The following is a 23,280-nucleotide window of genomic DNA, read 5'->3' as shown; positions in this document are numbered from 1 at the left end:
TCAGCGCCTCCAAATCTGAGACCATGGTTCTCAGTCGGAAAAGGGTGGAATGCCCTCTCCAGGTCGGGGAGGAGATCCTGCCCCAAGTGGAGGAGTTTAAGTATCTTGGGGTCTTGTTTACGAGTGAGGGGAGGATGGAGCGAGAGATCGACAGGCGGATCGGTGCAGCCTCCGCTGTGATGCGGACGCTGTATCCGTCTGTCGTGGTGAAGAGGGAGCTGAGCCAAAAGGCAAAGCTCTCGATTTACCGGTCGATCTTCGTTCCTACCCTCACCTATGGTCACGAGCTGTGGGTCGCGACCGAAAGAACAAGATCTCGGATCCAAGCGACCGAAATGAGTTTCCTCCGCAGGGTGTCTGGGCTCTCCCTTAGAGATAGGGTGAGAAGCTCGCCATCCGGGAGGGACTCAGTGTCGAGCCGCTGTTCCTCCACGTAGAGAGGAGCCAGATGAGGTGGCTCGGGCATCTGTTTAGGATGCCTCCTGGACGACTCACTGGTGAGGTGTTCCAGGCATGTCCCACCAGCAGGAGGCCCAGGGGACGACCCAGGACACGCTGGAGAGACTACGTCTCCCGGCTGGCCTGGGAGCGCCTGGGCATCCCTCCGGCAGAGCTGGAAGATGAGGTGGGGAGTGGGAAGTCTGGGCTGTCCTGCTGAAGCTGCTGCGCCCGCGACCCGACCCCAGATAAGCGGCGGATAATGGATGGATGGATCGATGGATGTTCGTTCTATTATGAAGCAAACACATGCACTACTGAAGTTATCTTTTTGAGTCTTACTGGCTATATTTTTAGTTCATCTGTAACAGTCACTTTATATACTTATTTACCTGTCAATGTTGGTTACAGTATGAAAATGCTGGTAGACGTATTTGTAACTTACTTCATTCGTTCGATAAAGGACAACTCTCCAATGGCAAAGCGTGATTCTCCTCTCAAGAACAAAATGTAAGTAAACTAAAAAATGAAATAAAATGCAGAAAAGTTTGGGTTGCATTGTTCAAAATGAAATCTTAATAAAATCTGGAGCTCGTCGCAGATTAAACATTCATTATCCAAGCCGCATATAAAGCCACCGTAAATGCGTAACACCGGCGTCGAACAGCGGAGCAATGTGTGTGGGCGTAATGTAAGTGTTGCGCTAAGCAGCCTTGGCTCTGGGGCCGTCTCCACGGTAACGAATACCGATTTCAAGGCTGGATTCGAAGGCCGTACGTGACAGCGTGAATTTGGACTCCACGTGCGGTTATGCCGCGCCGAAAAAGACGTAACGCAGCCGAAAAAGTAGCTTTCCGAGGTCGCAGCCTGTTAATTTGGACACGGCCACGGTTTTATGCTTACGATGCAAACTGGGCCTCAATTATTAACCAATCAGGAGTCGGACACTAGGGCTGATTCTGATTGGCTGTTTACTGTCCAATCGCATTTTACAACAGTACGACGTCCGGGAGGACTCAAAAACACAGTCGATAGAAGGGTCTTCTGCATTCTAACATGCTGCTCTTATTGCTTTTGTAATCATTCCAAACAATTTTTTGTTTACAAATATCATTGTTTGGTTCAATAATATTGTCCCTTGAGATCTATATGCTTCTATAAACCTTTTTTGTTTGTTTGTTTTATTTATTTTAATAAGCAAATGTCACCACTCAGAGTTGTGCATTGCATGTCATGATGAACAAAAATGCCCAGACACTATTTTTAACGGAACGTTTTGCTCTTCTTGATTTAGATCCTTTCGACTGTGATTACAACAATGTTTATTCAATTATTTTAACATGTAAAAAATATACAAATATTTCAATCTTGAGTATTTGTCAAAATATTTGTTCATTTAAATATGTGCCCAAATATTTATTGATTTAATATATTTAAATTTGATTTTTTAAAAAATTATTTTTCAAAATTAGGACTCTTCAATTTGTTCAATATTGAGTAAATGTTTCTATTTTATTATTAATTTCATTTACTCTGTATGTGGTTGCGAATTTTAAATTGAAATGTTTCACTATTTTATTACGTTAGTGTTAAAAATATTTTAGCGTTTATTTAAGTACAGCCGATCCCCAACTTACGAACGGAATATGTTCCGAACGGTCGTTCGTTAGCTGAATTTGTTTGTAAGTTGCTTCAGCGCTTTATTTTGTCTTGTAATTTATGTTTAAGGCCTATATGAGTATATTGAAGGTTTATATAAATATGTTTAAGGCTTGTATAAGTAACCTGTATTGGTTTGTACTGAAAAAAAAAAACATTTAATAAAATGGAGAGAATACCTACAGTCCTGTACTACGCATGTTAGAGAGAGAGAGACACACACACAGGATGTACATGTACGTAATAAGATAAATAAAATGTTTAACTTACTTTTGGATGATGTACCCGATGCTTAAGGAGATGATGGAGGAAGGGGAGCATTTTATATCATGAAAGGGTCTTCGTCATCGCCGCAATGGGCTTCAAAAGTTACTTCCTCCTCCGTAACTTCAATGTAGGAAGAAGATGAGGGTTGATAAGTATCTTCCTTGGAGGATTTACTCGAAACTGGCCAAAAGAAGCGCTCTAACGACGATTGCAGAGTTTTCTTCTTAGTTTTTTTCATCAGGAGCGTCTGTACTTAAATATTTCATTTCATTTCAGTCTTCAGACGCGCAGCAACAGCAGCAGCAACGAACTGCGTGATGCAGATCATCTCCTTTGTGGTGACAAATAAACGCTGACTAAAGTCACCATCCGATTGCCAAGTCCTGACATTCCAAAACCTTTGAGAGAAACTGAGACGATTTGCGTTTCTCTTTCTGGTTCTTTTTATAGTTCAACTTCTAGTTCTGTTTTTCACCTTTTCACACTGCGTAATGAAAGGCCAGTTGAGCAAGTGGAACAAGTGATTTTATTGATGATTGTGGAAGGCAACGATTTCATACAGATTTCTTCTCAGACCTTTTCCATTCGGTGCGATTAAAAAGACATCTGAAAAGCATATTAAAACATGTTCCAGACAAAAGCAATTAATTTAATTTAAAATGTTTCATATAAAAACAAAAAAAAAAGAATCAGCATCACTCAGACACGTTGCTTGTTCTGGCACTGATCACATTGGCTTAATGTCAATAAAAGAGCTTTGCAAAATTAAATTTATCATATTTTATTCAAAATCACATTTGCATCTTAGAGTCAGTTCCTTCAGTTTTTTGGTCTTTTTTTTAAGCTTCAAGGATCGCTGCTATTCTCGCCATCACAATCGTGTCTCTCAGCACTCTGTTTTGAGGAGAATTTTTTCGCACAAACGCTGCAACTGAATGGCTTGTCTCCACTGTGTGTTCTTGTGTGGTTTGTTAAAAATGACTTTACATTAAAGCTTTTGCCACAAACGGAGCAGGAAAAAAGTTTTTCTCCAGTGTGTGTTCTTGTGTGTATTGTTAAATTTGCCTTTTGAGAGAAGCATTTTCCACAAACTGAGCAGGAAAAAGGTTTTTCTCCACTGTGTGTTCTTGTGTGCCTTTTTAAACTTGACTTCTGAGAGAAACTCTTGCCACAAACTGAGCAGGAAAAAGTTTTTTCTCCACTATGTGTTGTTGTGTGTTTTATTAAATTTGACTTTAGAGAAAAGCTTTTCCCACAAACTGAGCATGAAAAAGGTTTTTCACCAGTGTGTGTTCTTGTGTGTTTCATTGAAATTGACTTTACAGAAAAGATTTTGCCACAAACTGAGCAGGAAAATGGTTTTTCACCACTGTGTGTTCTTGTATGTTGTGTTAAATGTGCCTTTAGAGAGAAGCTTTTACCACAAACTGAGCAGGAAAAAGGTTTTACACCACTGTGTGTTCTTGTGTGAATTATTAAATGAGACCTTCGAGAGAAACTCTTGCCACAAACTGAGCAGGAAAATGGGTTTTCTCCAGTGTGTATTCTTGTGTGCCTTTTTAAACTTGACTTTTGAGAGAAACTCTTGCAACAAACCGAGCAGGAAAAAGGGTTTTCTCCAGTGTGTGTTCTTGTGTGGATTGTTAAGATTGACTTATGCAGGAAGCTTTTGCCACAAACCGAGCAAGAAAAGGGTTTTTCTTTACTGTGGGTTCTTGTGTGCCGTTTTAATGACAGCTTTGAAGTTAATGAGTCAGTGTGACATGCCATTCCATCTTTAGCGTGCCCATTATCATCGTCATGAGCGTCTGATAATGTGTCCTCATTATGTGCTTGTGATGGCCCCCAGTGGTCTTCATCACCTTCTGTTGTCACATGATGACTTGAGCGGCTGCTTGTAGGCTCCGCCCCTCTTTTGTCCTCACTCTCATCCTTGTTTTCATCTTCAGTCTTTATCGGGAAAACGTTCAGTGGTGACTTGTTGAGCTCCTCCTTCTCCTCCTCCTCCTCCTTTTTGATGTGAGTCAAGTCTGGCTCCTCTTTCACAGAACGGAGATCGTTTTGTCTGACGTCTGTAGGACACAAAAAGACAAACACACATTTGGTTTGGTCAAGTCAAAGCTCATGCGGTGACTTTGTCTTATGTCAAGTCAAGTCAAGTCAATTTTATTTGTATAGCCCTTAATCACAGACAGTCTCAAAGGGCTTTACATAGCCACAATCGACATCCCCGATCTTAACCCCCAGGAGGGCAAGGAAAAACTCACAAAACCTCATTAGGGGAAAAGTGAGAAACCTTGAGAAGGGACCACAGATGGGGGAATCCCCCTTCCAGGATGACCAGGCTGCAATGGATGCCAACTGGGCAACATTTGACACATACAATGATGCTATGCAATAATAGATGAGATAATATAAGAGTCAATTGAATGAAGTGCTGCAGGAAGATGACTTCAGTGGAGTGGGTCCTCATCCAGGGCCGTAATATCCATGGCAGCATATTGTTATATTGTTTCTACTGTGCTACCTTTGACTTGTGCCTGCCGCATACGGAGCAATGTGTGCAACCCCGATTTGGACCGGACCATGGGGGCATTTCACAAAATTACGTCCTACGATGTAAACCTCCCTTTAGCAGCACAACTGTGATAAACGAGCATTTAAAAAGGAAGCACGTTGCGGCTGATGCCAGATTTAATTCCTGACATAGTCACAGACGTTTCTGGAAGCGAGCTGAAGTTAGCACACACAGGCTATTGTGTGCGTCTGATGGAACACCTGTTGTGGGACCCTAACTTATTAATGGTGGCCACTGGGGGCCATCGCAACATAATGTAATTGATGGAATAGGAATCCTTCAAGTGAAATATGTTTACAAGTATTTCTTTTTGCATTTAGAGATAGTTTCATCGTGGGTACTTACTGTATTTTCACGACCATAAGGCGCACTTCAAAGTCCTAAATCTTCCCCAAAACAAGCGAGCCGTCTTGTAATGTGACACGCCAATTATATGGACTGAGAAACTCTCTCGACCATGGGCTTGTTCCCCTTGAGGTATTTCAGAGGGCATTTTAGCACACACTGCTGGCCAAAGTCTGAGACATCTATGCTTCAAATTGACTGTGACATAAACATTATGTGAATACGTTCTTTGGCTGATGGTGCAGGAGAAAGCGGGACAAAAGGGCAGCTGTACACGATGTTGTAGTCTGTCTTATCATTCATGTTATTGCAAGCAAGATACATCACAGGTTTAGACAACAGACTGCAAAAAAATAAATGAAAACACACTGCCCAAAGCACACCACTCACATTTCTCTAACCAGCCATCTGATTGGCTGAGGCTGCCGGAATGCATCAGTACTGTTTTTGTGTTGTTTTTATTTCTTATGGGGATATGAATGGCATGAGAGATGCATGTTTTGTGATAATTTTATTTCTTTGTTTCATTGTTTGCTTGTAAGCTGTTCAGAGATATTTTTGGTTTTGATTTGAAACCATGACTCTATGGTGTGGTGACCAGTGAAATCCCTCCCCTGACAATCTCAACAAATCCGCACTTGATCTCTGTGCTTCTATTTGTTAGACGAGACGAATGAAAGATCGCGTCGTTTTTTAAAGGAGCGCTGAATGGATCCGCTGCTTGAAAACGGCAGTCTGTTCGTCACGAAAGCGGAAGAACAGGACACACCCCGCTGTGATATGATTGGCTGCTGGCCGTGTGGGGCACTGTCATCAACTCACCGACAGATGTCACCATTTGCGATGCAAATCATTGTCATTTTCTTCTAAACATCGGAAAAACTTAAGATTTAAACCGTATGCAAATGAACAAACATTTTAGTTCCCAAACATGAACTTGACAGATGAATTAAACTTAACTTTTGTTGCTGGTTTTGTTGAAAAATCTGCCACCATGTTGTCAGTTGGACAGTATTCCAAATGTCATGCCATGTCATTATCCACACCGCTTTTCCTGTACTGGGTCGCGGGAGGGTGCCGGAGCTGACGTGATAAAGTGTTTCTTAATATCAACATATTTGCACCTTTGCCTTTTTACAGGCTTTTTCGCCAGTGCTATGGTGCCTTGATTGTCCTCAAAAACAATTAGTCGCTCTTTATTTTTTGCATGAGATATTTTTTTATCTCCCAAGGGGATATTTCACGTGGATTGAGCTCTTAAGTAACTAAAAAAGTAAAAGAAAAAAATAATTAAGGTTCATTAAGAATATGAATACGCAAGAAAGAAATCTCTCAGATCAACATTTCACATTGTCGTTTGTCAAATGTTGATAAATTGTATTTTTCATTAGGGATTTGTGTTGTTTTTCATTTATTTGCACGTCACCATTTAAGTATTTTTTTCTTTTACTATTCTTTACCTCTATCAGTATTTGATTCGATTTTCATGGAATTATTTAAGCTTGCTTATGTAATACTGCAATATTTATTTAATTTTTTTAATACATAAAAATTATTTCAATATTTTTTAATTATTTTATTTAAATCTTGAATATTTGTCAACATATTTGTTCATTTAAATATGTGTGCAATTATTTTATTTATTTATTGCAATAATTAATACTTAAAATTTCATTCATTATTTTTTATCTATCAAAATTTGTTCAATATTTATTAAATGTTTCTATATTTATTATGAATTTAATTAACTCAGTATGTGGTTGTGAATTTTAAATTGAAATATGTCGCTGTTTTATTATGTAAATGTTAGAGTGTTAAAAAATATTTCGGTATTTATTTAGGTACTTAAATATTTAATTATTCGTTTCAGTATTCATTAAATTACGGTGATTCACTTTTGCAATTCAGACGCGCAGCAACGAACTGCGTAATGCGGATCCTCTCCTCCGTGGTGACGAAAAAAAAGAAGCGGGAAGATTTACGAAAGCAGGAACGGACCGTGCATCAGCAGAGCGATAAATACACTGTGTTCAGGAGGCGCACACGATATTTGTGCCTTTCTTCATTTTTACTTTGTTTATTAATGTACATTGTTTGCATTGGCCTCAAGGACTCATTCGGCGTGTATGTATTTGTAGTTTTCACTGTGTCACGTGATTTCCTAAAGCCATCAAAGGAAGAGAAATAAAAAAAGAAAATCTGGACATCAGTCTGAATCGTGGCCTTTTCGCTGGACCGGTGTAGCTACACTCTTGACATTCCAAAATCTTTGAGAGAAACTTAGACTACTTGCATTTATCTTTCTTGTTCTATTTAAAGTTCAACTTCTAGTTCAGTTTTTCACCTTTTCACAGCGTAATGAAGGCCAGTTGAGCAAGTGGAACAAGTGATTTTATTGATGATCGTGGAAGGCACCGATTTCATAAGCACCGTTTCTTCTCACACCTTTTCCATTAGGTACGATTAAAAAGACAACTGAAAAGCATAATCTTAACAAATGTTGATCCAGGCAAAGGCAATTAATTTTATTTATAATGTTTGATATAAAGCCACTGATGGTGTAGTGGTACACTTGCCCGATCTGTGTGCAGGCAGCGTGGGTTCAGTTCCCACTCAGTTCTCACTGTCTATGTCTGCCCTGTGACTGGCTGGTGACCAGTTCAGGGTGTAGTGAGCCTTTCGCCCGGAGTCAGCTGAGATAGGCTCCCGCACCCTCCCGCGACCCTGTACCGGATAAGCGGTGTGGATAATGACATGACATGGTTGATATAAAAACAAAAAAAATCATCATCACTCAGACACAATGGTTCTTCTGGCAATGATCACATTGGCTTAGTGTCAATAAAAAAGCTTTGCAAATGTCAATTTATCATATTTTATTCAAAATCACATCTTACCACAAAGAGTCGGTTCCTTCAGTTTTTTTGTCCTTTTTTTAAGCTTCAGATCGCTGCAATTCTCACCAGCACAATCGTGTTTCTGAGCACTCTGTTTAGTGGCGAATTTTTTAGCACAAACGCTGCAACTGAATGTCTTGTCTCCACTGTGCGTTCTTGTGTGGATTCGTAAATTTGACTTTACAGAGAAAGATTTACCGCAAACCGAGCAGGAAAAAGGTTTTTCTCCACTGTGTGTTCTTGTGTGTTCTGTTAAATTTCCCTTTTGAGAGAAGCATTTACCACAAACTGAGCAAGAAAAAGGGTTTTCTCCAGTGTGTTTTCTTGTGTGGATTCGTAAATGTGACTTTCCAGAGAAGCTTTTACCACAAACCAAGCAGGAAAAAGGTTTTTCTCCACTGTGTGTTCTTGTGTGGTTTGTTAAATGCGATTTTTGAGAGAAACTCTTGCCACAAACTGAGCAAGAAAAAGGTTTTTCTCCAGTGTGTGTTCTTGTGTGCGTTTTTAAACTTGACATTTGAGAGAAGCTTTTACCACAAACTGAGCAAGAAAAAGGGTTTTCTCCAGTGTGTTTTCTTGTGTGGATTCGTAAATGTGACTTTCCAGAGAAGCTTTTACCACAAACCAAGCAGGAAAAAGGTTTTTCTCCACTGTGTGTTCTTGTGTGGTTTGTTAAATGCGATTTTTGAGAGAAACTCTTGCCACAAACTGAGCAAGAAAAAGGTTTTTCTCCAGTGTGTGTTCTTGTGTGCGTTTTTAAACTTGACTTTTGAGAGAAACTCTTGCCACAAACTGAGCAGGAAAATGTTTTTTCTCCACTGTGTGTTTTTTGTGCAGTTTTAAAGACAACTTTGAAGTTAATGAGTCAGTGTGACATGCCCTTTCACTATTAGTTTGCTCATTATCATCATCATCGTCACGAGCGCCTGATAATGTGTCCTCATTATGTGCTTGTGATGGCCCCCAGTGGTCTTCATCACCTTCTTTTGTCACGTGATGACTTGAGCTGCTGCTTGTAGGCTCCGCCCCTCTGTTGTCCTCACTCTCATCCTAGTTTTCATATTCAGTCTTTATAGGGACAACGTTCACTGGTGACTTGTTGATCTCCTCCTCCTCCTTTTTGATGTGAGTCAAGTTTGGCTCCTCTTTCACAGAACGGAGATCGTTTTCACTGACGTCTGTCGGACACAGAAAGAAAAATTTGGTTTGGTCAAGTCAAACCTCAGGCGGCGACTTTGTCTTATATTGTTTTTACCGTGTTACCTTGACTTGTGCCTGCCGCATACGGAGCAATGCGTGCGACCCCATCTTGGACCGGACCATGGGGGCATTTCACAAAATTACGTCCTACGATGTAAACCTCCCTTTCCGAGCAGCACAACAGTGATAAACGAGCATTTAAAAAGGAAGCACGTTGCGGCTGATGCCCCATTTCATTCCTGACATAGTCACAGACGTTTCTGGAAGCAAGCTGAAGTTAGCACACACAGGCTATTGTGTGTGTCTGATGGAACACCTGTTGTGGGACCCGAACATATTGATGCAGACCACTGGGGGCCATCGCAACATAATGTCATTGATAAAACAGGAATCCTTCAAGCGAAATATGTTTACAAGTATTTCTTTTTGCATTTATAGATAATTTCATCGTGGGTACTTTTTGCTTCCATTATAATCTGGATCCCTAAAAGAATTAAAGGGGCCCTGGAATCAGAGTTGCTATTTATTGTATGATTTACGTTTGTTTGTTTTTTTACCCAAAATGATATTTATCCTGCGAGTAAGTTCCGACATTACCCTTTTTATTTTTATAAAATTTCTGTTTGAAATAAATTTTAAAAACAAAATTACGTTTGAAGAGACAAAATCCCTTCACATAAGCATTAAGCAACAACACTTTCACTCTGACTTTCATGTTGACATATTTGAATAATGACTGTATATTTTAAAGTTATCCAATATGTATTCAAATTAGACTAAGATACACCAAAATATTATGAGTTCACTTAATTATTTTGTACCTGCAATGATGCATAACAGCCAAGGGGTGTCAGTAATGAGTAACAAAGTAACACCTCCCATTGTTCCGTCATCATTGTCATTTGCAAAAATTACCAGGAACTATGAGTTGTGGGGGAGATGCAAACCACCTGAGCCACAGGAACTTTATTACCAGGAACTAAATGTTCCTGGACTTGTTGGTAGAAAGGGGGGTTGTGACGTTCTCCCTTTTTAGCCTATAGTAAGCCAAAGATGCAGATACATTCCTTGCAGCATGCGCTTGTTCACTGATGAGATCCGTGCAACCCTGGATGGATGCATTCAATGTATTTTAAATGTTTAGATGGGGTGAAACTACGCACACGTGCACAGAACAGTGCAGAGCCACGGGAGGTTCATTGACTCTCACCCGACCAAGACAGTACAAAGTTCATAAATAAAAAAAAAGACCAATACGTGCTTTTTTTTTAACTTAACATTTTGTGTTTTATTCACTAAAATTCATCAACCTCCATTGATGTTTTCGCCGCAGTGTGCACATTTTTTAGTCAGGTAGAATTCCTTCCCTAAGTCATTGCTTGAACAAGATATAAATAGAAAATTGAAAATGTAAAATAATCAGTTCAAATTTTATACTGGGAAAAAACATGGAGTTCACCCCCCACTATTGGTCATTCTTTGGCATTTATTTTCTGCACTGATTTCATTTGGCATAAACAAATGTTTCGCAAACCGACAAGTAAAAGGCAATATTTAAAAATAAAACGCCAATAACCTTGAACGATTTCCCCAAACAACTTAATGTTGTGATGCATATTTTTAACGATAGAAAGTCGTTCTTTACAAAGCAAATGAGAGTAAAACGTGTACAAACCTGCTTCGTGTAGCACAACACGAGGCTGGTTGCAAACATCGCCCAGCAGTTGAAGATGTTGCTCGTTCTCTTCTTTTATTCCACAAAGTTCTTCTTTATACTTGGGTGTCGTTCTTTCACACATTTTCAAATGATAATTCCAAAAAATCCGCACTTGATCTCTGCTTGGCGATGAGTCATGTGCCTCTTTTCTTTAGCGGCCAGCTAGCTAACAAGCTAAGCTAACTACGCCGAAAAGCATCAACGCGCGAAGATGAGGTTATCGGGACACAAAGACTTAATGTATTATGTCGTAGTCCTTTAGAGTAGCACTGGACATCCTTTGAGAAAATTACAGTCAGTTCCACACTAAATCAGAAGAATTTAGCGGTGGCTGTTTTTATTTCGGTGTGGACGGGTCGGTGGATGTGGTCGAGGTCCTTCGGAAGCTGCGCGCTTGCTAATGACGTCATGCTTTAAGCACGCATTTTTTCAAATATATTTCTTTGCCTCTGTGTTTGTTTTTACCCATGTCTGTTCTATTTTAATATATATTTTATATAATATTTTAATTCGGTTGATAAAAAAAATTAACAAAATAACTAAAATAATGCCACATTGGCGCGTAAGCTCTGACGTCTCTTCCGCCTTTGCCCCGAGAAGCCGCTGCTGCAAGAGCAGTGGGGACGTTTAAGTTTCTCCTCCCGAACTTGCAACAAGGCTGTGGTTCACTCGGGCTGCAAGATTGTATGAATATAATGTCTGCATATACTCGCAGTGTTTCTCAATTATTTCACACCCACCCCTACCAAGAAGAAAAAGATTCGCGCCCCCCAACCACCATTTTATTTTTGTCTGAGTGTACTGATGTTAGATTGTCAATAAAATATCCCTTAACTAAGCTAAATTAATAAGAAATATAATTTTGAAAAATATTATAGTGAGGATCTCGAAACTCAGTACTCTGTTGTGCAAATATTGATGAGATTACAAATATTTGTCATGTTATTGTTGGAGTTGGGTCACCGTGGAAATGAGAACTAGTTCGTAAATCAACCTTTAAAAGCCAAACTTACTCCAATGCGTGTTCGTTTTTTGTACTTGTTGAGTTTTCAGCTTCGTATTCCATATTTCCTTTCGGCTCACCGCACCAACACAACACCACGACAAGTTTAGGATGTTTCCATCTTGCTGTTTATTTTTCAGTCACTCAACACAACATGTCTTCCCACAGCCAACATCCATAAAAGGGCATTTCAACAAACGTAAAACGTCATCACGTAAATCACGCGAGATTTACGACAGTAACAAAAATAAATGTGACATCCAACAAAATACACACATACCCCAAATTTACATAATGACATCTAATTAAATATATCATTACTTAAATTAAAGAATACCATGAGAGCATATAATTCAACACCCTCCCTTGCTCTCATCAGCTCAAAACAATAACCTTTAATTTCCAAAGAACCAAGGTTTTAAATTTTGCAATCCTAATTCTAGATGCTGCTTTTGTTAATATGTCTGCAATCATGTTTTCTGACGGACAGTATGCAATGTCTATTTTTCCATTTTGAAGTGCTTCACGGATGAAGTGAAACCTAACATCAATGTGTTTTGATCCCTGTCTATTCACTGGGTTTTTGGTCAAAGCAATGGCCCCTTGATTGTCTCCATAAATCCTGGTGCAACTGTATGTTGTATGATCCATACCATTTAACAACTGAATTAAATACATGCTTTCTTGTGTAGTGGTTGCCAAAGCAATGTATTCGGCTTCACAAGTTGAAAGAGCCACTATAGGCTGCTTCTTCGACTTCCATGAGATTGCAGGGCCTTGTTTTGTCATGCTGAAGCAGTAGCCCGTAGTGCTACGTCTGTCTTCTACAGATGATGCCCAATCAGAGTCACTGAACGCCACCAGGTTTAAATCTTCATCATTTTTCTTGTATATTAATTCGTAATCCATGGTACCTTTTAGATATCTCAAAACATGTTTAGCAGTCACTAAATTGCATGCTTTTGGGTTTGCAAGTGTTTGTGACAATTTGCTCACTATCCAGCTGATATCTGGTCTTGTACACGTCATGGCATAAATCAGGCTACCTACAATCTCACGGTACTCTTTAGGGTTGGCCATCTCATTTTTATTACTTTCTTCATTCACCCCCAGTATTGGTTCACTTGGTGTGTATCTGGGTTTACAGTCTGACATTCCAAATCTTTCAAGCACTTTGACGATATACCTTTTCTGACTCATTTTGATTTCTTCACCCTTTTGCTCAAACTGAATGCCCAAGAAGTACGATATTTTGCCCAAATCTTTCATATTGAACCTGGATTTCATGGTGTCTTTGAATTTATTAAGTAGATCACTGTGATGATCACCTCATTTTCTATCTGTTTCCTGTATACGCAGTGATCAGATAGATTTCTCACAAAATTTCCTTGCTCTAGGTGATCATTTAGAAGCTTGTACCAGTTCCTTCCAGATTGTTTAAGGCCATAGAGGGATTTCTTTAGCCTATATACCAACTTCTCGCCTTTTTCTGATGTCTTTTCAAAACCCTCAGGCTGCTCTAAGAAGATTTCTTCATCTATCGGCGCATGCAAATAAGCTGTTTTTACATCCATTTGGTGGACGATGAGATTGTTTTGGACTGCTATCTGCATCAAAACCCGTACAGATGTGATGTTTGCTGTTGGAGCAAACGTCTCATGGTAGTCTATGCCTTCTGTTTGACTGTAGCCCTTCGCAACGTATCTAGCTTTATATACTTTTCCTCTTTCTGAATTTTCTTTCAAGGCATATACCCATTTCCCCCCTATTAAGTTCCTGCTTTCGGGTAGAGAAACCAGTTCAAATGTTTCATTTTCTTGGAGTGACTGAATTTCTTCCTTCATTGCTTGTATCCATCCGGGTGCCTCGACAGACATCCGGGCTTCACTATACGTTTGTGGAACGTCACATATGGCTCTGTAACAATGATCAACATTTGTGTTAGCAATATCGTTGTCATTGAGGTCTGTCAGATAATCATTTAAGTATTTTGGAGGATTCTTTTCTCTTTTTGGATAACGGTGGTTTATACCGTAATCAGGACTTGCATTTTTCGTTTTGTCACCTCGTGTTTCTGACGCCTCATCATACTGTGACACATCTGTATTTATCATGCCCTCGTTCTCATTAAAGTCATGACTTTCACTGCCAACTTCATCGTGTGGTTTATCTTCAAAACCCTCAGTGTTAGAAAATGTACTCCTGCTTCCCATGATTTCTGAATCCAATTCATCTGTTTGTGTCTCTCTTTCCATGCACTTATTTTTGATGAATTTTACCAGTCTGTGTTTCGATACTTTTTCAGTTTGTGGGTTATACACCAGATATGCAGGGCTGTTTTTACTGTACCCCACAGAAATCCCCTTTTCACCTCTTGCATCTAATTTCTTGTGATTGTGCTTGTATACATAACATTCTGATCCAAACACCCACAGTTTGGAAAGATCTGGTTTTCTTCCTGTCATCATGAAATATGGAGTGTTTTTAACCCTGTCATTGTAACATCTGTTACGGATATGAGCAGCATTTTGGACAGCATAAGGCCACAGCACTTTTGGTAACCCCTTTTCTAATAACAGGCACCGTCCCATTTCAAAGAGTGTTCTCCATTGTCTTTCGGCTGTACCATTTTGGTGTGGAGAGTATGGGGATGAAGTTTCATGTCTAATGCCTTTATCCCTCAAGAGCGACTGAAAGGCATTGTTGGTGTATTCTGTACCATTATCCGATCTAATGCATTTAACACTGCCGTATGGGGCACTGTCAGCAAGGAATTTTTCTGTTGCTAATAGTGTGTCACTTTTGCTTTTGAGAAAATAAACAGACACGGCCCCTGAAAAATCGTCTATGAATGAAACTGCATACTTGTAACCATCCTGACTAGTTGGTTCAATGGGGCCTGCCAAGTCAGTGTGCACCATCTCAAGAGGTGCATTAGCTTTTGCATTCAATGTCCTATTTCTACTATTGATGAATTTTCCCTCTGTGCACACATTGCATTCTACTTTAGAGTCACCTGTAATTGTCATGCCCTTTACCACATTTGGCAATTTTAACACATCATCCATATTACAGTGTCCCAAAATTTCATGCCATGTTTTGACATCACAAGTCAGATTCGCATTGTCCTTTGACTTCATGTCAGTAAATGACTCATCATAGTTTTGTTCGTTGTGATTTACCGTTCTCACGAAGTACAGTCTTTCATGTTCCTCGACGTCGAAAACTGTTCCATCTTTGGTTATGAGTTCATTTTGTCCTTCCTTGAATGTTACTATGGCTCCATCCGACGTAGCTGCTTTCACTGACATGATGCTTTGAGGGTACGTTGGTATATACAAGGCTTTCTTCAACGTGACACCGACACATCTTCCTTTCGCGTCCTGGAGGAAGACCTTGGCATCTCTTCTTTTCAATGCAACATTGTTTTTCCTGGTTCCGTCTGCTAGTTCCATATAATGTCTTGCTGGGTTGAAAGTCTCATCAAACGTTGTGAATTTGTGTTCCTCATTTACAACATGTGATGTTGCTCCACAGTCCACCATTAATGCATTCCTTTTAGCATTGTATGAGAGATATTTGTGGTTGACCTTGAACACAAATGTCTCTTCCTCCTCATGATCCTGTTGTCTTTCTGCCGTTTGTTTTGCTTCATCTTTCATCTTGGTTTTTCTCCTGCATGTCTCATCACTGTGTGTAGCACTCCTGTGGTAGTTGCACCACTTCGTTACCCCTCTTTGGCGGCAATCTCTCACAAGATGTCCACGGTTTCCACATCCGTAGCAGATGACCGATGATATGTCCACTTTCATTACATTGTCTGTCTTTGTGTTAGAGTCAAACTTTTCCGTCTCCTCGTAGCTTCGTAGCCGACTTTTAAACTGTGCAAACGTTAAGTCATCGCTGCTTTGTGTAGTGTGGACGCAGAAAGGCTTGTATGTTTCTGGGAGGCCCTTCAGAATCATAGCTATTATCAGTCCATCACTTATTATCTCCTTTGCATTTCTCAAGGAGGTTACTGCCTTCTCAGCACGAATGACATAGTCGGTTATAGTTTCCTCAGTTTCTTTCTTTAAGGAAGTTAATTCCGTATACAGGGCAATAATTCTGGGCTTACCCTGACTCGCGTAATGGCCGCGTAGTATTTCCAACGCCTTTTTGCCGTCGTCTGCCGCTTCTCTCATCACCAATGACAGGCTTGTGTCGTCGAGAAACTGAATTAGCTCCGCGTAGCATTCTTCATTCTTTTGTGGATCGGGTGCGGCGGTAGACAGTATAGTGTCTTTCAATCCGAGTATCCTCAAATGGCCGAGGAACTTTACCTCCCAAAGTTCGTAGTTGTTTTCATTCCCGTCGAAAACTAACCGTTGCCATCTTCCTCCTCCTGTGCCGCGCCTGGGCCCATAACCTGTTGCGTTTGCAGCTTCGTATTCCATATTTCCTTTCGGCTCACCGCACCAACACAACACCACGACAAGTTTAGGATGTTTCCATCTTGCTGTTTATTTTTCAGTCACTCGACACAACATGTCTTCCCACAGCCGACATCCATAAAAGGCATTTCAACAAACGTAAAACGTCATCACGTAAACCACGCGAGATTTACGACAGTAACAAAAATATATGTGACATTCAACAAAATACACACATACCCAAATTTACATAATGACATATAATTAAATATATCATTACTTATACTAAAGAATACCATGAGAGCATATAATTCAACATACACTCGCCTGAGTTGTGTGCAGGCAACGCGGGTTCAGTTCCCACTCAGTGACGACGTCTATGTCTGCCCTGTGACTGGCTGGCGAACAGTTCAGGGTGTTGTGCGCCTTTCGCCCGTTGTCAGCTGGAATTGGCTCCAGCACTCTCCCGCGACCCTGTTCAGGATGAGCGGTGTGGATAATGACATGACGTGACAAATATTTGTCCTCTCATCAATATTTGCACAACAGAGTACTGAGTTTCGAGATCCTCACTATAATAGTTCTCAAAATTATATTTATTATCAATGTACGTTAGTTAAGGGATATTTTATTGACAATCTAATATCAATATACAAAGACAGAAAAAATTGGTGGTGGGGGGGCGCGAATCTTTTTCTTCTTGGTAGGGGCGGGCGTGAAATAATTGAGAGGCACTGCTAGTATATGCAGACATTATATTCATACAATCTTGCAGCCCGAGTGAACCACAGCATTGTTGCAAGTTCGGTCGGAGAAACGTAAACGTCCCACTGCTGTTCCAGCAGAGGCTTCTCGGGGCAAAGGCGGAAGTGACGTAGAGATGACTCGCCAATGTGGCGTTAATTTAGTTATTTTGTAAAAAACTTTTATCAACCGAATTAAAATATTCTATAAAATATATATTAAAATAGAACAGCCAGGGGCAAAAACAAACACAGAGGCAAAGAAATATATTTGAAAAATACGTGTTTAGATCATGACGTCATAAGCAAGCGCGCAGCTTCCGAAGGACCTCGACCACATCCACCGACCCGTCCAAACCGAAACAAAAACACCCACCGCTAAATTCTTCTGATTTCTTGTGGAACTGACTGTAATTTTCTCAAAGGATTTCCAGTGCTACTCTAAAGGACTACGACATAATTCATTAAGTCTTTGTGTCCCGATAACCTCATCTTCGCGCGTTGATGCTTTTCGGCGTAGTTAGCTTAGCTTGTTATCTAGCTAGCCGCTAACGAAAAGAGGCACATGACTCATCGCCAAGCAGAGATCAAGTGCGGATTTGTTGGAATTATCATTTGAAAATGTGTGAAAGAACGACACCCAAGTACAAAGAGGAACTTTGGGGAATAAAAGAAGAGAACGAGCAACATCAACTGCTGGACGAAGTTTGCAACCAGCCTCGTGTTGTGCCACTCAAAGCAGGTGTGTACACGTCTAACTCTCTGAAGTGAAATATGGTTTATTGATGTTGTTTTACCACATAAATGCTGCATAATAACCATTTTATACCTCTATACACGCGTTAGTAGATGTCTGTGTCTATGTGTTATGAGAATTTGCACAGGCTGCATCTATGTGTTATGAGAAATGGGAATAATTGGAGGGAATTCGCACAGGGCCTAAGCACCAGGAATGTCTGACTCATGTGAAAAGGTACAGCCGATAACGAAAAGGGAGTGAGGATTGGCAAAGGCCAAAGTTGTGCGAAGGGCCATGCGAACCATCAAAGCGCACTCGAACGGGAGGGGATGGGGTGCGATATTGGCTATAAGAATGTGACGGAGGCAAAACGTAAGTGGAGTCGGCTGAGGGTTCTACGCGCGGACGCCCAGCATCGTATTTTTTGCTCGCATTACTGAGGACGCCGGGGCTCTCCGTCCTTCCAGCACACGGTAATGAGATTTATGTATTGCATGTAATCTATGAGCTGAAATACAATTGTTGCTTGCTTGCTTGCTTGTACACTTTATACTGTGGGTTAAATAAAATGTGCCGCTTGTTTAACGCAGTGAAGTGTTTGTTGTCCATGTAAGTCGCCGACAATCCGCGATCCTGAAGTTAATAATAAGTCATAGCAATTGTTCATGAGTTGTGACTATTATATTATTTGATACTGTAATTGATTATAAGCAGTGTCTACTCAAGGGCTCACGCTTGTCTGATTGGATATAACAGACAACTTAACCCATTGTAGCCTGGCGATTGGGTATCAGTCTCGCTACTAGTCACTCTTATTGATGCTGTAATTGATCATAAGCAGTATCAGAATTGTTTCAAAACAGGATTACAGAGTTACATGCGGGACAAAATTTACTTGTCAGGAACTGTCCTTACTTGAGGCCGAGGCCAGACCTACAGACCAGCATGACGGTCACCGGCTGAATGGGGACACCTCAGGTGAGATTGGCCGTGCCGTGCATCAGATATTTCTGGCCCGTTGGGGTCGATGTTGCTGTGTCTTTCAGGTGGGGAAGGGGAGGAGACAGGCCTGGTCTTTGTGGCCAGGGCGAGACGTGAATGGAGTGAGACTTCCGGCAGTGACCCATCCAATAATGTCGTCATTACGCAGCTGTTCCAGTTGGCCGTCCTTAGGGCGTGTCCTTCCGGTTACGGACATCATGTGAAACAGTCCATCAATGAAAAAATGCTAATCAGTCTCAGGAGAACACATTTTTTTTTACATCATTTTGCACGACATCAGAAAAGGAAAATGTGGGATTGGATTAAGGAGCGTTACTAAAAATTGTTGTACTTGCAGGTTCAGGTGGCCAAGAGGGCAAAAAATAATAAAATAAAAAAAATGAAAAAAAAGGGGTGGGGCAGCTAATGCATGCAGCTCCCTTTGCACCTGCGCCTTCCGCTTCTGCTGCTCCTAGGCAAGGTTCGGGTGACGTGGCACCACAGCAGACTGGCTGTCCGTACCCGGCCGGTCAACGAGGTCGGGATTGCGGTAACAGAGGTAGGGGTGGTTATAGACGGGGGTTGTGAGTGGGGTGTTATCTTGCTGCGGGGTCACTGGGTGATGAGCTGTACATACCGAGCCACTTTCTGGAATGTGCCATCCTCTGGTCCGGTGCCATTCCTGTCGCCCAGAGCTCAACCAGCGCAGGGGGCGCCACCGTTACCCACTCCCAACGCACTCTTGACACCAACCCGCTGGTACCCCATTCCATGACAGGGGGCCGCGGCGCATATGTGGTGCTCTCCTCCATTCCACTGGCTGAACTGAAACATCTGAGGGCAGCTCTGAAACCTGGTTCTCCATCCTCCCGCGGTGGGTATGCCCTGTTCCTGATCCAACCTCCACCCATTCACCAATTGACCCAGTACATTGTACACTGTACATATGATCGCACACATGATTTGGTTTCTCAAAATGCATTCATCCAAATTTAGTCAGGAGTTCATCTTGCATTAGGATTATATATGTGTTATGTCTACCGGCGTTGCCTCGCATGCGTGCCTTGTCCCTGAGCAGCAGAAATGGTATGAATTGTTTACTTTCGCTGAGCCACAAATCACATTGACTATTGATGCGCGTCTTCATACTAAAGATCTAGGCCCCATGGTAAAGCGGTGTGTCGAGGCGGTTGGCTGGGTTCAGACGTCTATTACGAATGTTGAATACTCTGCGTCACTAACAGGGTATCATACTTCAGCACCCACTACAAATTCTTCGGTTTTGGGAACGTGACTAAATTTCAAAATTTCACGAAACGGGTCACTCGGGAGAGGTAGCTCTGTGTGCGTCTCTGCCGGAGGGGTTGTGGACACGGGGCCCGACTGATTTTGGGCTCTGCTCCACAGCTCCCTCAATTGTTTTACTGTCTCTACACCCTCGCCCAGTTGACAGAATCAGAGTTGGCACAGCCTGGAGGTGGAGGGAGGCATTCGGGAGACAATAGGAGGTGAAGACTGCAGCGGTCTTGGAGCTGTCTACATCTTGGAGAGCACCTATTCTTCCCGTAAAAAATGGTTTAATTTGGTATCTGCGTAATTCTAGGTTTGGGATTTTTATTTATCATAAATGGTTACTATTTCATTTGGTTTGCTTTAAAGATTTGCCAAAAAACTGTAAAAATTGGAGCGTTAGCTCAGGGCTTAATTTATAATCTCGAGACAGTTAGATATTTGAACTCAGTGAACTAAATTTTCTTTAATTCATGTTGGGGGGCTCGCCTTACAGCGAGGAGGAGGTGGACCCAAAAGGCGAGGAGGCCAAGAGGTGGGTAACGTGAAGGGAATTTATTAAATGAAACAAACAACGTGGCAGGGTGCTAGGTATCAAGGGCAACCAAAACGTGACTAACAGAAAAGGAGGACGAGGAACAGAAGCCGGGGCAAAACGCTGAGGGACTTAACGGGAACGAGGACGTGAACAAGAGCATGAGCTTGACAGGAACAAACGTGGTCGTGGAAGTCCGGAAAGTGTGGCAATGACCCGACGTTCAGTAGTTGGTCTGAGAAGCTTAAATAGTCCGAGTAATCAGGGGAGCAGATGGGAATCAGGTGCGTGATGGTTGACAGGGAACAGGTGCGTGGCTGGTGAGGATGAGACGGCTGAGAGGGAAACGCCCCTACACAGCTGACAAAACAATAACAGAAAAGCACATGGCACGAAGGAGGGAAGAAAATAACAACAAACACACTGACATGCCCGACACGGGTCATGACAGTACCCCCCCCCTCAAGGGACGGATTCCAGACGTCCCAAATAAAGCCAAAAGAAAAAAAACAACAACCCAAAGAACAAAGTCCAAAAACGAGGGTGGGCGGAAGGGGTCGGGAGGTGGGACCACCACCCGTGTTCGGGACCGGTCTGGCGGGTGTCCGGGAGGCCAGACCAGCAAGTCCTTTCGCGGCCCTTCAGGAGGGCGTGCGGGCGGCCAGACCAGCACGCCCCATTGTGGCCATTCAGGCGGACGTCCGGGGCGACCCGAACGCCAAAAGGAGTCCGCCGACGGGGCTGAGACGAGAGGCGGCGGCGCAACGCTGGGTGCAGCAGAGGACGGGGCTTGGGCCGGCGTTGAGGTGGGCGCAACCGAGGCAGTAACTTGGAGCGACGGTAGGACGTTGGACACCGCCGCCGAGACGGAGACGAGACACGGTGGATCGCCGGACGCCGCCGGAGCAGGGACGAGACGCGGCGGTGGGTCGTTGACCGCCGTCGAGGCAGGCACTTGGGGCGGCGGCTGGTTGTCGAACCCCGCCGAGACAGGAACGTGGAGCGGCGGCTGGTTGTCGAACCCCGCCGAGACAGGAACGTGGAGCGGCGGCTGGTCGTTGAGCACCGCCGAGACAGGAACGTGGAGCGGCGGCTGGTCGTCGGACGCCGCCGAGACGGGGACGAGACGCGGTGGATCGCCGGACGCCGCCGGAGCAGGGACGAGACGCGGCGGTAGGTCGTCGAGCGCCGTCGAGGCAGGTACTTGGAGCGGCGGCTGGTCGTCGAACCCCGCCAAGACAGGAACGTGGAGCGGCGGCTGGTCGTCGAACCCCGCCGAGACGGGAACGTGGAGCGGCGGCTGGTCGTCGAGCCCCGCCGAGACAGGAACGTGGAGCGGCGACTGGTCGTCGAGCCCCGCCGAGACAGGAACGTGGAGCGGCGACTGGTCGTCGAGCCCCGCCGAGACAGGAACGTGGAGCGGCGGTTGGTCGTCGTCCACCGCCGAGGCAGGAACCGGGAGCAGTGGCGGATCATCGGACGTCGCCGAGACAGAGGCGGGAGGCGGCGACGGTTCATCAGACGTCGCCGAGGCAGAGACGAAGGGCGGCGGCGCGTCGTCGACGACCGCCGAGACAGAGGCGGGAAACGACGGCGGTCCTTAGGACGCCGTCGCGAACGTGACTTGGGACGGCAGGGAATTGTTCACCGCCGTCGAGGCAGGAACTTGCGACGGGTGCAGGACGAGCGCCGTCGGATCAAAGACCTGAGGCGGCTGCGGGACGTGCTCTGCCAGAACAAGGACTTGGGACGGGCGCAGGACGTGCTCCGCCGGGACATGAGCTTGAGGCGGACGCAGGACGTGCTACGCCGGGACGTGAACTTGGGACGGATGCAGGGAGTGCTACGCCGGGACGTGAACTTGGGACGGATGCAGGGAGTGCTCCGCCTGAACGTGGACTTGACCTTGAGACGGACGCAGGACGTGCTCCGCCGGGACGTGAACTTGGGATGGATGCAGGGAGTGCTCCGCCTGAACGTGGACTTGACCTTGAGACGGACGCAGGACGTGCTCCGCCGGGACGTGAACTTGGGACGGATGCAGGGAGTGCTCCGCCTGAACGTGGACTTGACCTTGAGACGGACGCAGGACGTGCTCCGCCGGGACATGAGCTTGAGGCGGACGCAGGACGTGCTCCGCCGGGACGTGAACTTGGGACGGACGGAGGGAGTGCTCCGCCTGAACATGGACTTGAGGCGGGCGCAGGACGTGCTCCGCCGGGACATGAGCTTGAGGCGGACGCAGGACGTGCTCCGCCGGGACGTGAACTTGGAACGGACGCACAGCGTGCTCCGCTGGATCGGGAACTGGGAGCGGATGCAAGACGTGCTCCGCCGGAACGTGGACCTGGGGCGCTGGCAAGGCGCCGGAACGGGGCTCAGCAGCTGGCGAGGAGCCGGGACGGGACTCAGCAGCTGGCGAGGAGCCGGGACGGGACTCAGCAGCTGGCGAGGAGCCGGGACGGGACTCAGCAGC

The 23,280-nt window shown here is 43.7% G+C and overlaps 1 protein-coding gene across 1 annotated transcript in view; it reads left to right on the top strand.

Moving 5' to 3' along the window:
* The window catches only part of LOC148341669 (uncharacterized), a 51,181-nt gene that overhangs the window by 4,538 nt on the left and 23,363 nt on the right, over window positions 1–23,280 (top strand). The window contains exon 3 of the mRNA XM_088287911.1: window positions 21,450–21,610. Within this exon, the coding sequence (XP_088144037.1) occupies window positions 21,450–21,610 (161 nt within the window). The remainder of the gene's footprint in view (window positions 1–21,449; window positions 21,611–23,280) is intronic.

The sequence above is a fragment of the Idiotropiscis lumnitzeri genome, chromosome 2 (genome assembly GCF_059441095.1).
Source record: "Idiotropiscis lumnitzeri isolate Australia: NSW breed Sydney's pygmy pipehorse chromosome 2, RoL_Ilum_1.0, whole genome shotgun sequence".
Classification (NCBI taxonomy): Eukaryota; Metazoa; Chordata; class Actinopteri; order Syngnathiformes; family Syngnathidae; genus Idiotropiscis; species Idiotropiscis lumnitzeri.
Note: the sequence above shows the minus strand (reverse complement) of the source record. Positions and strands in the feature narration are given on the sequence as shown.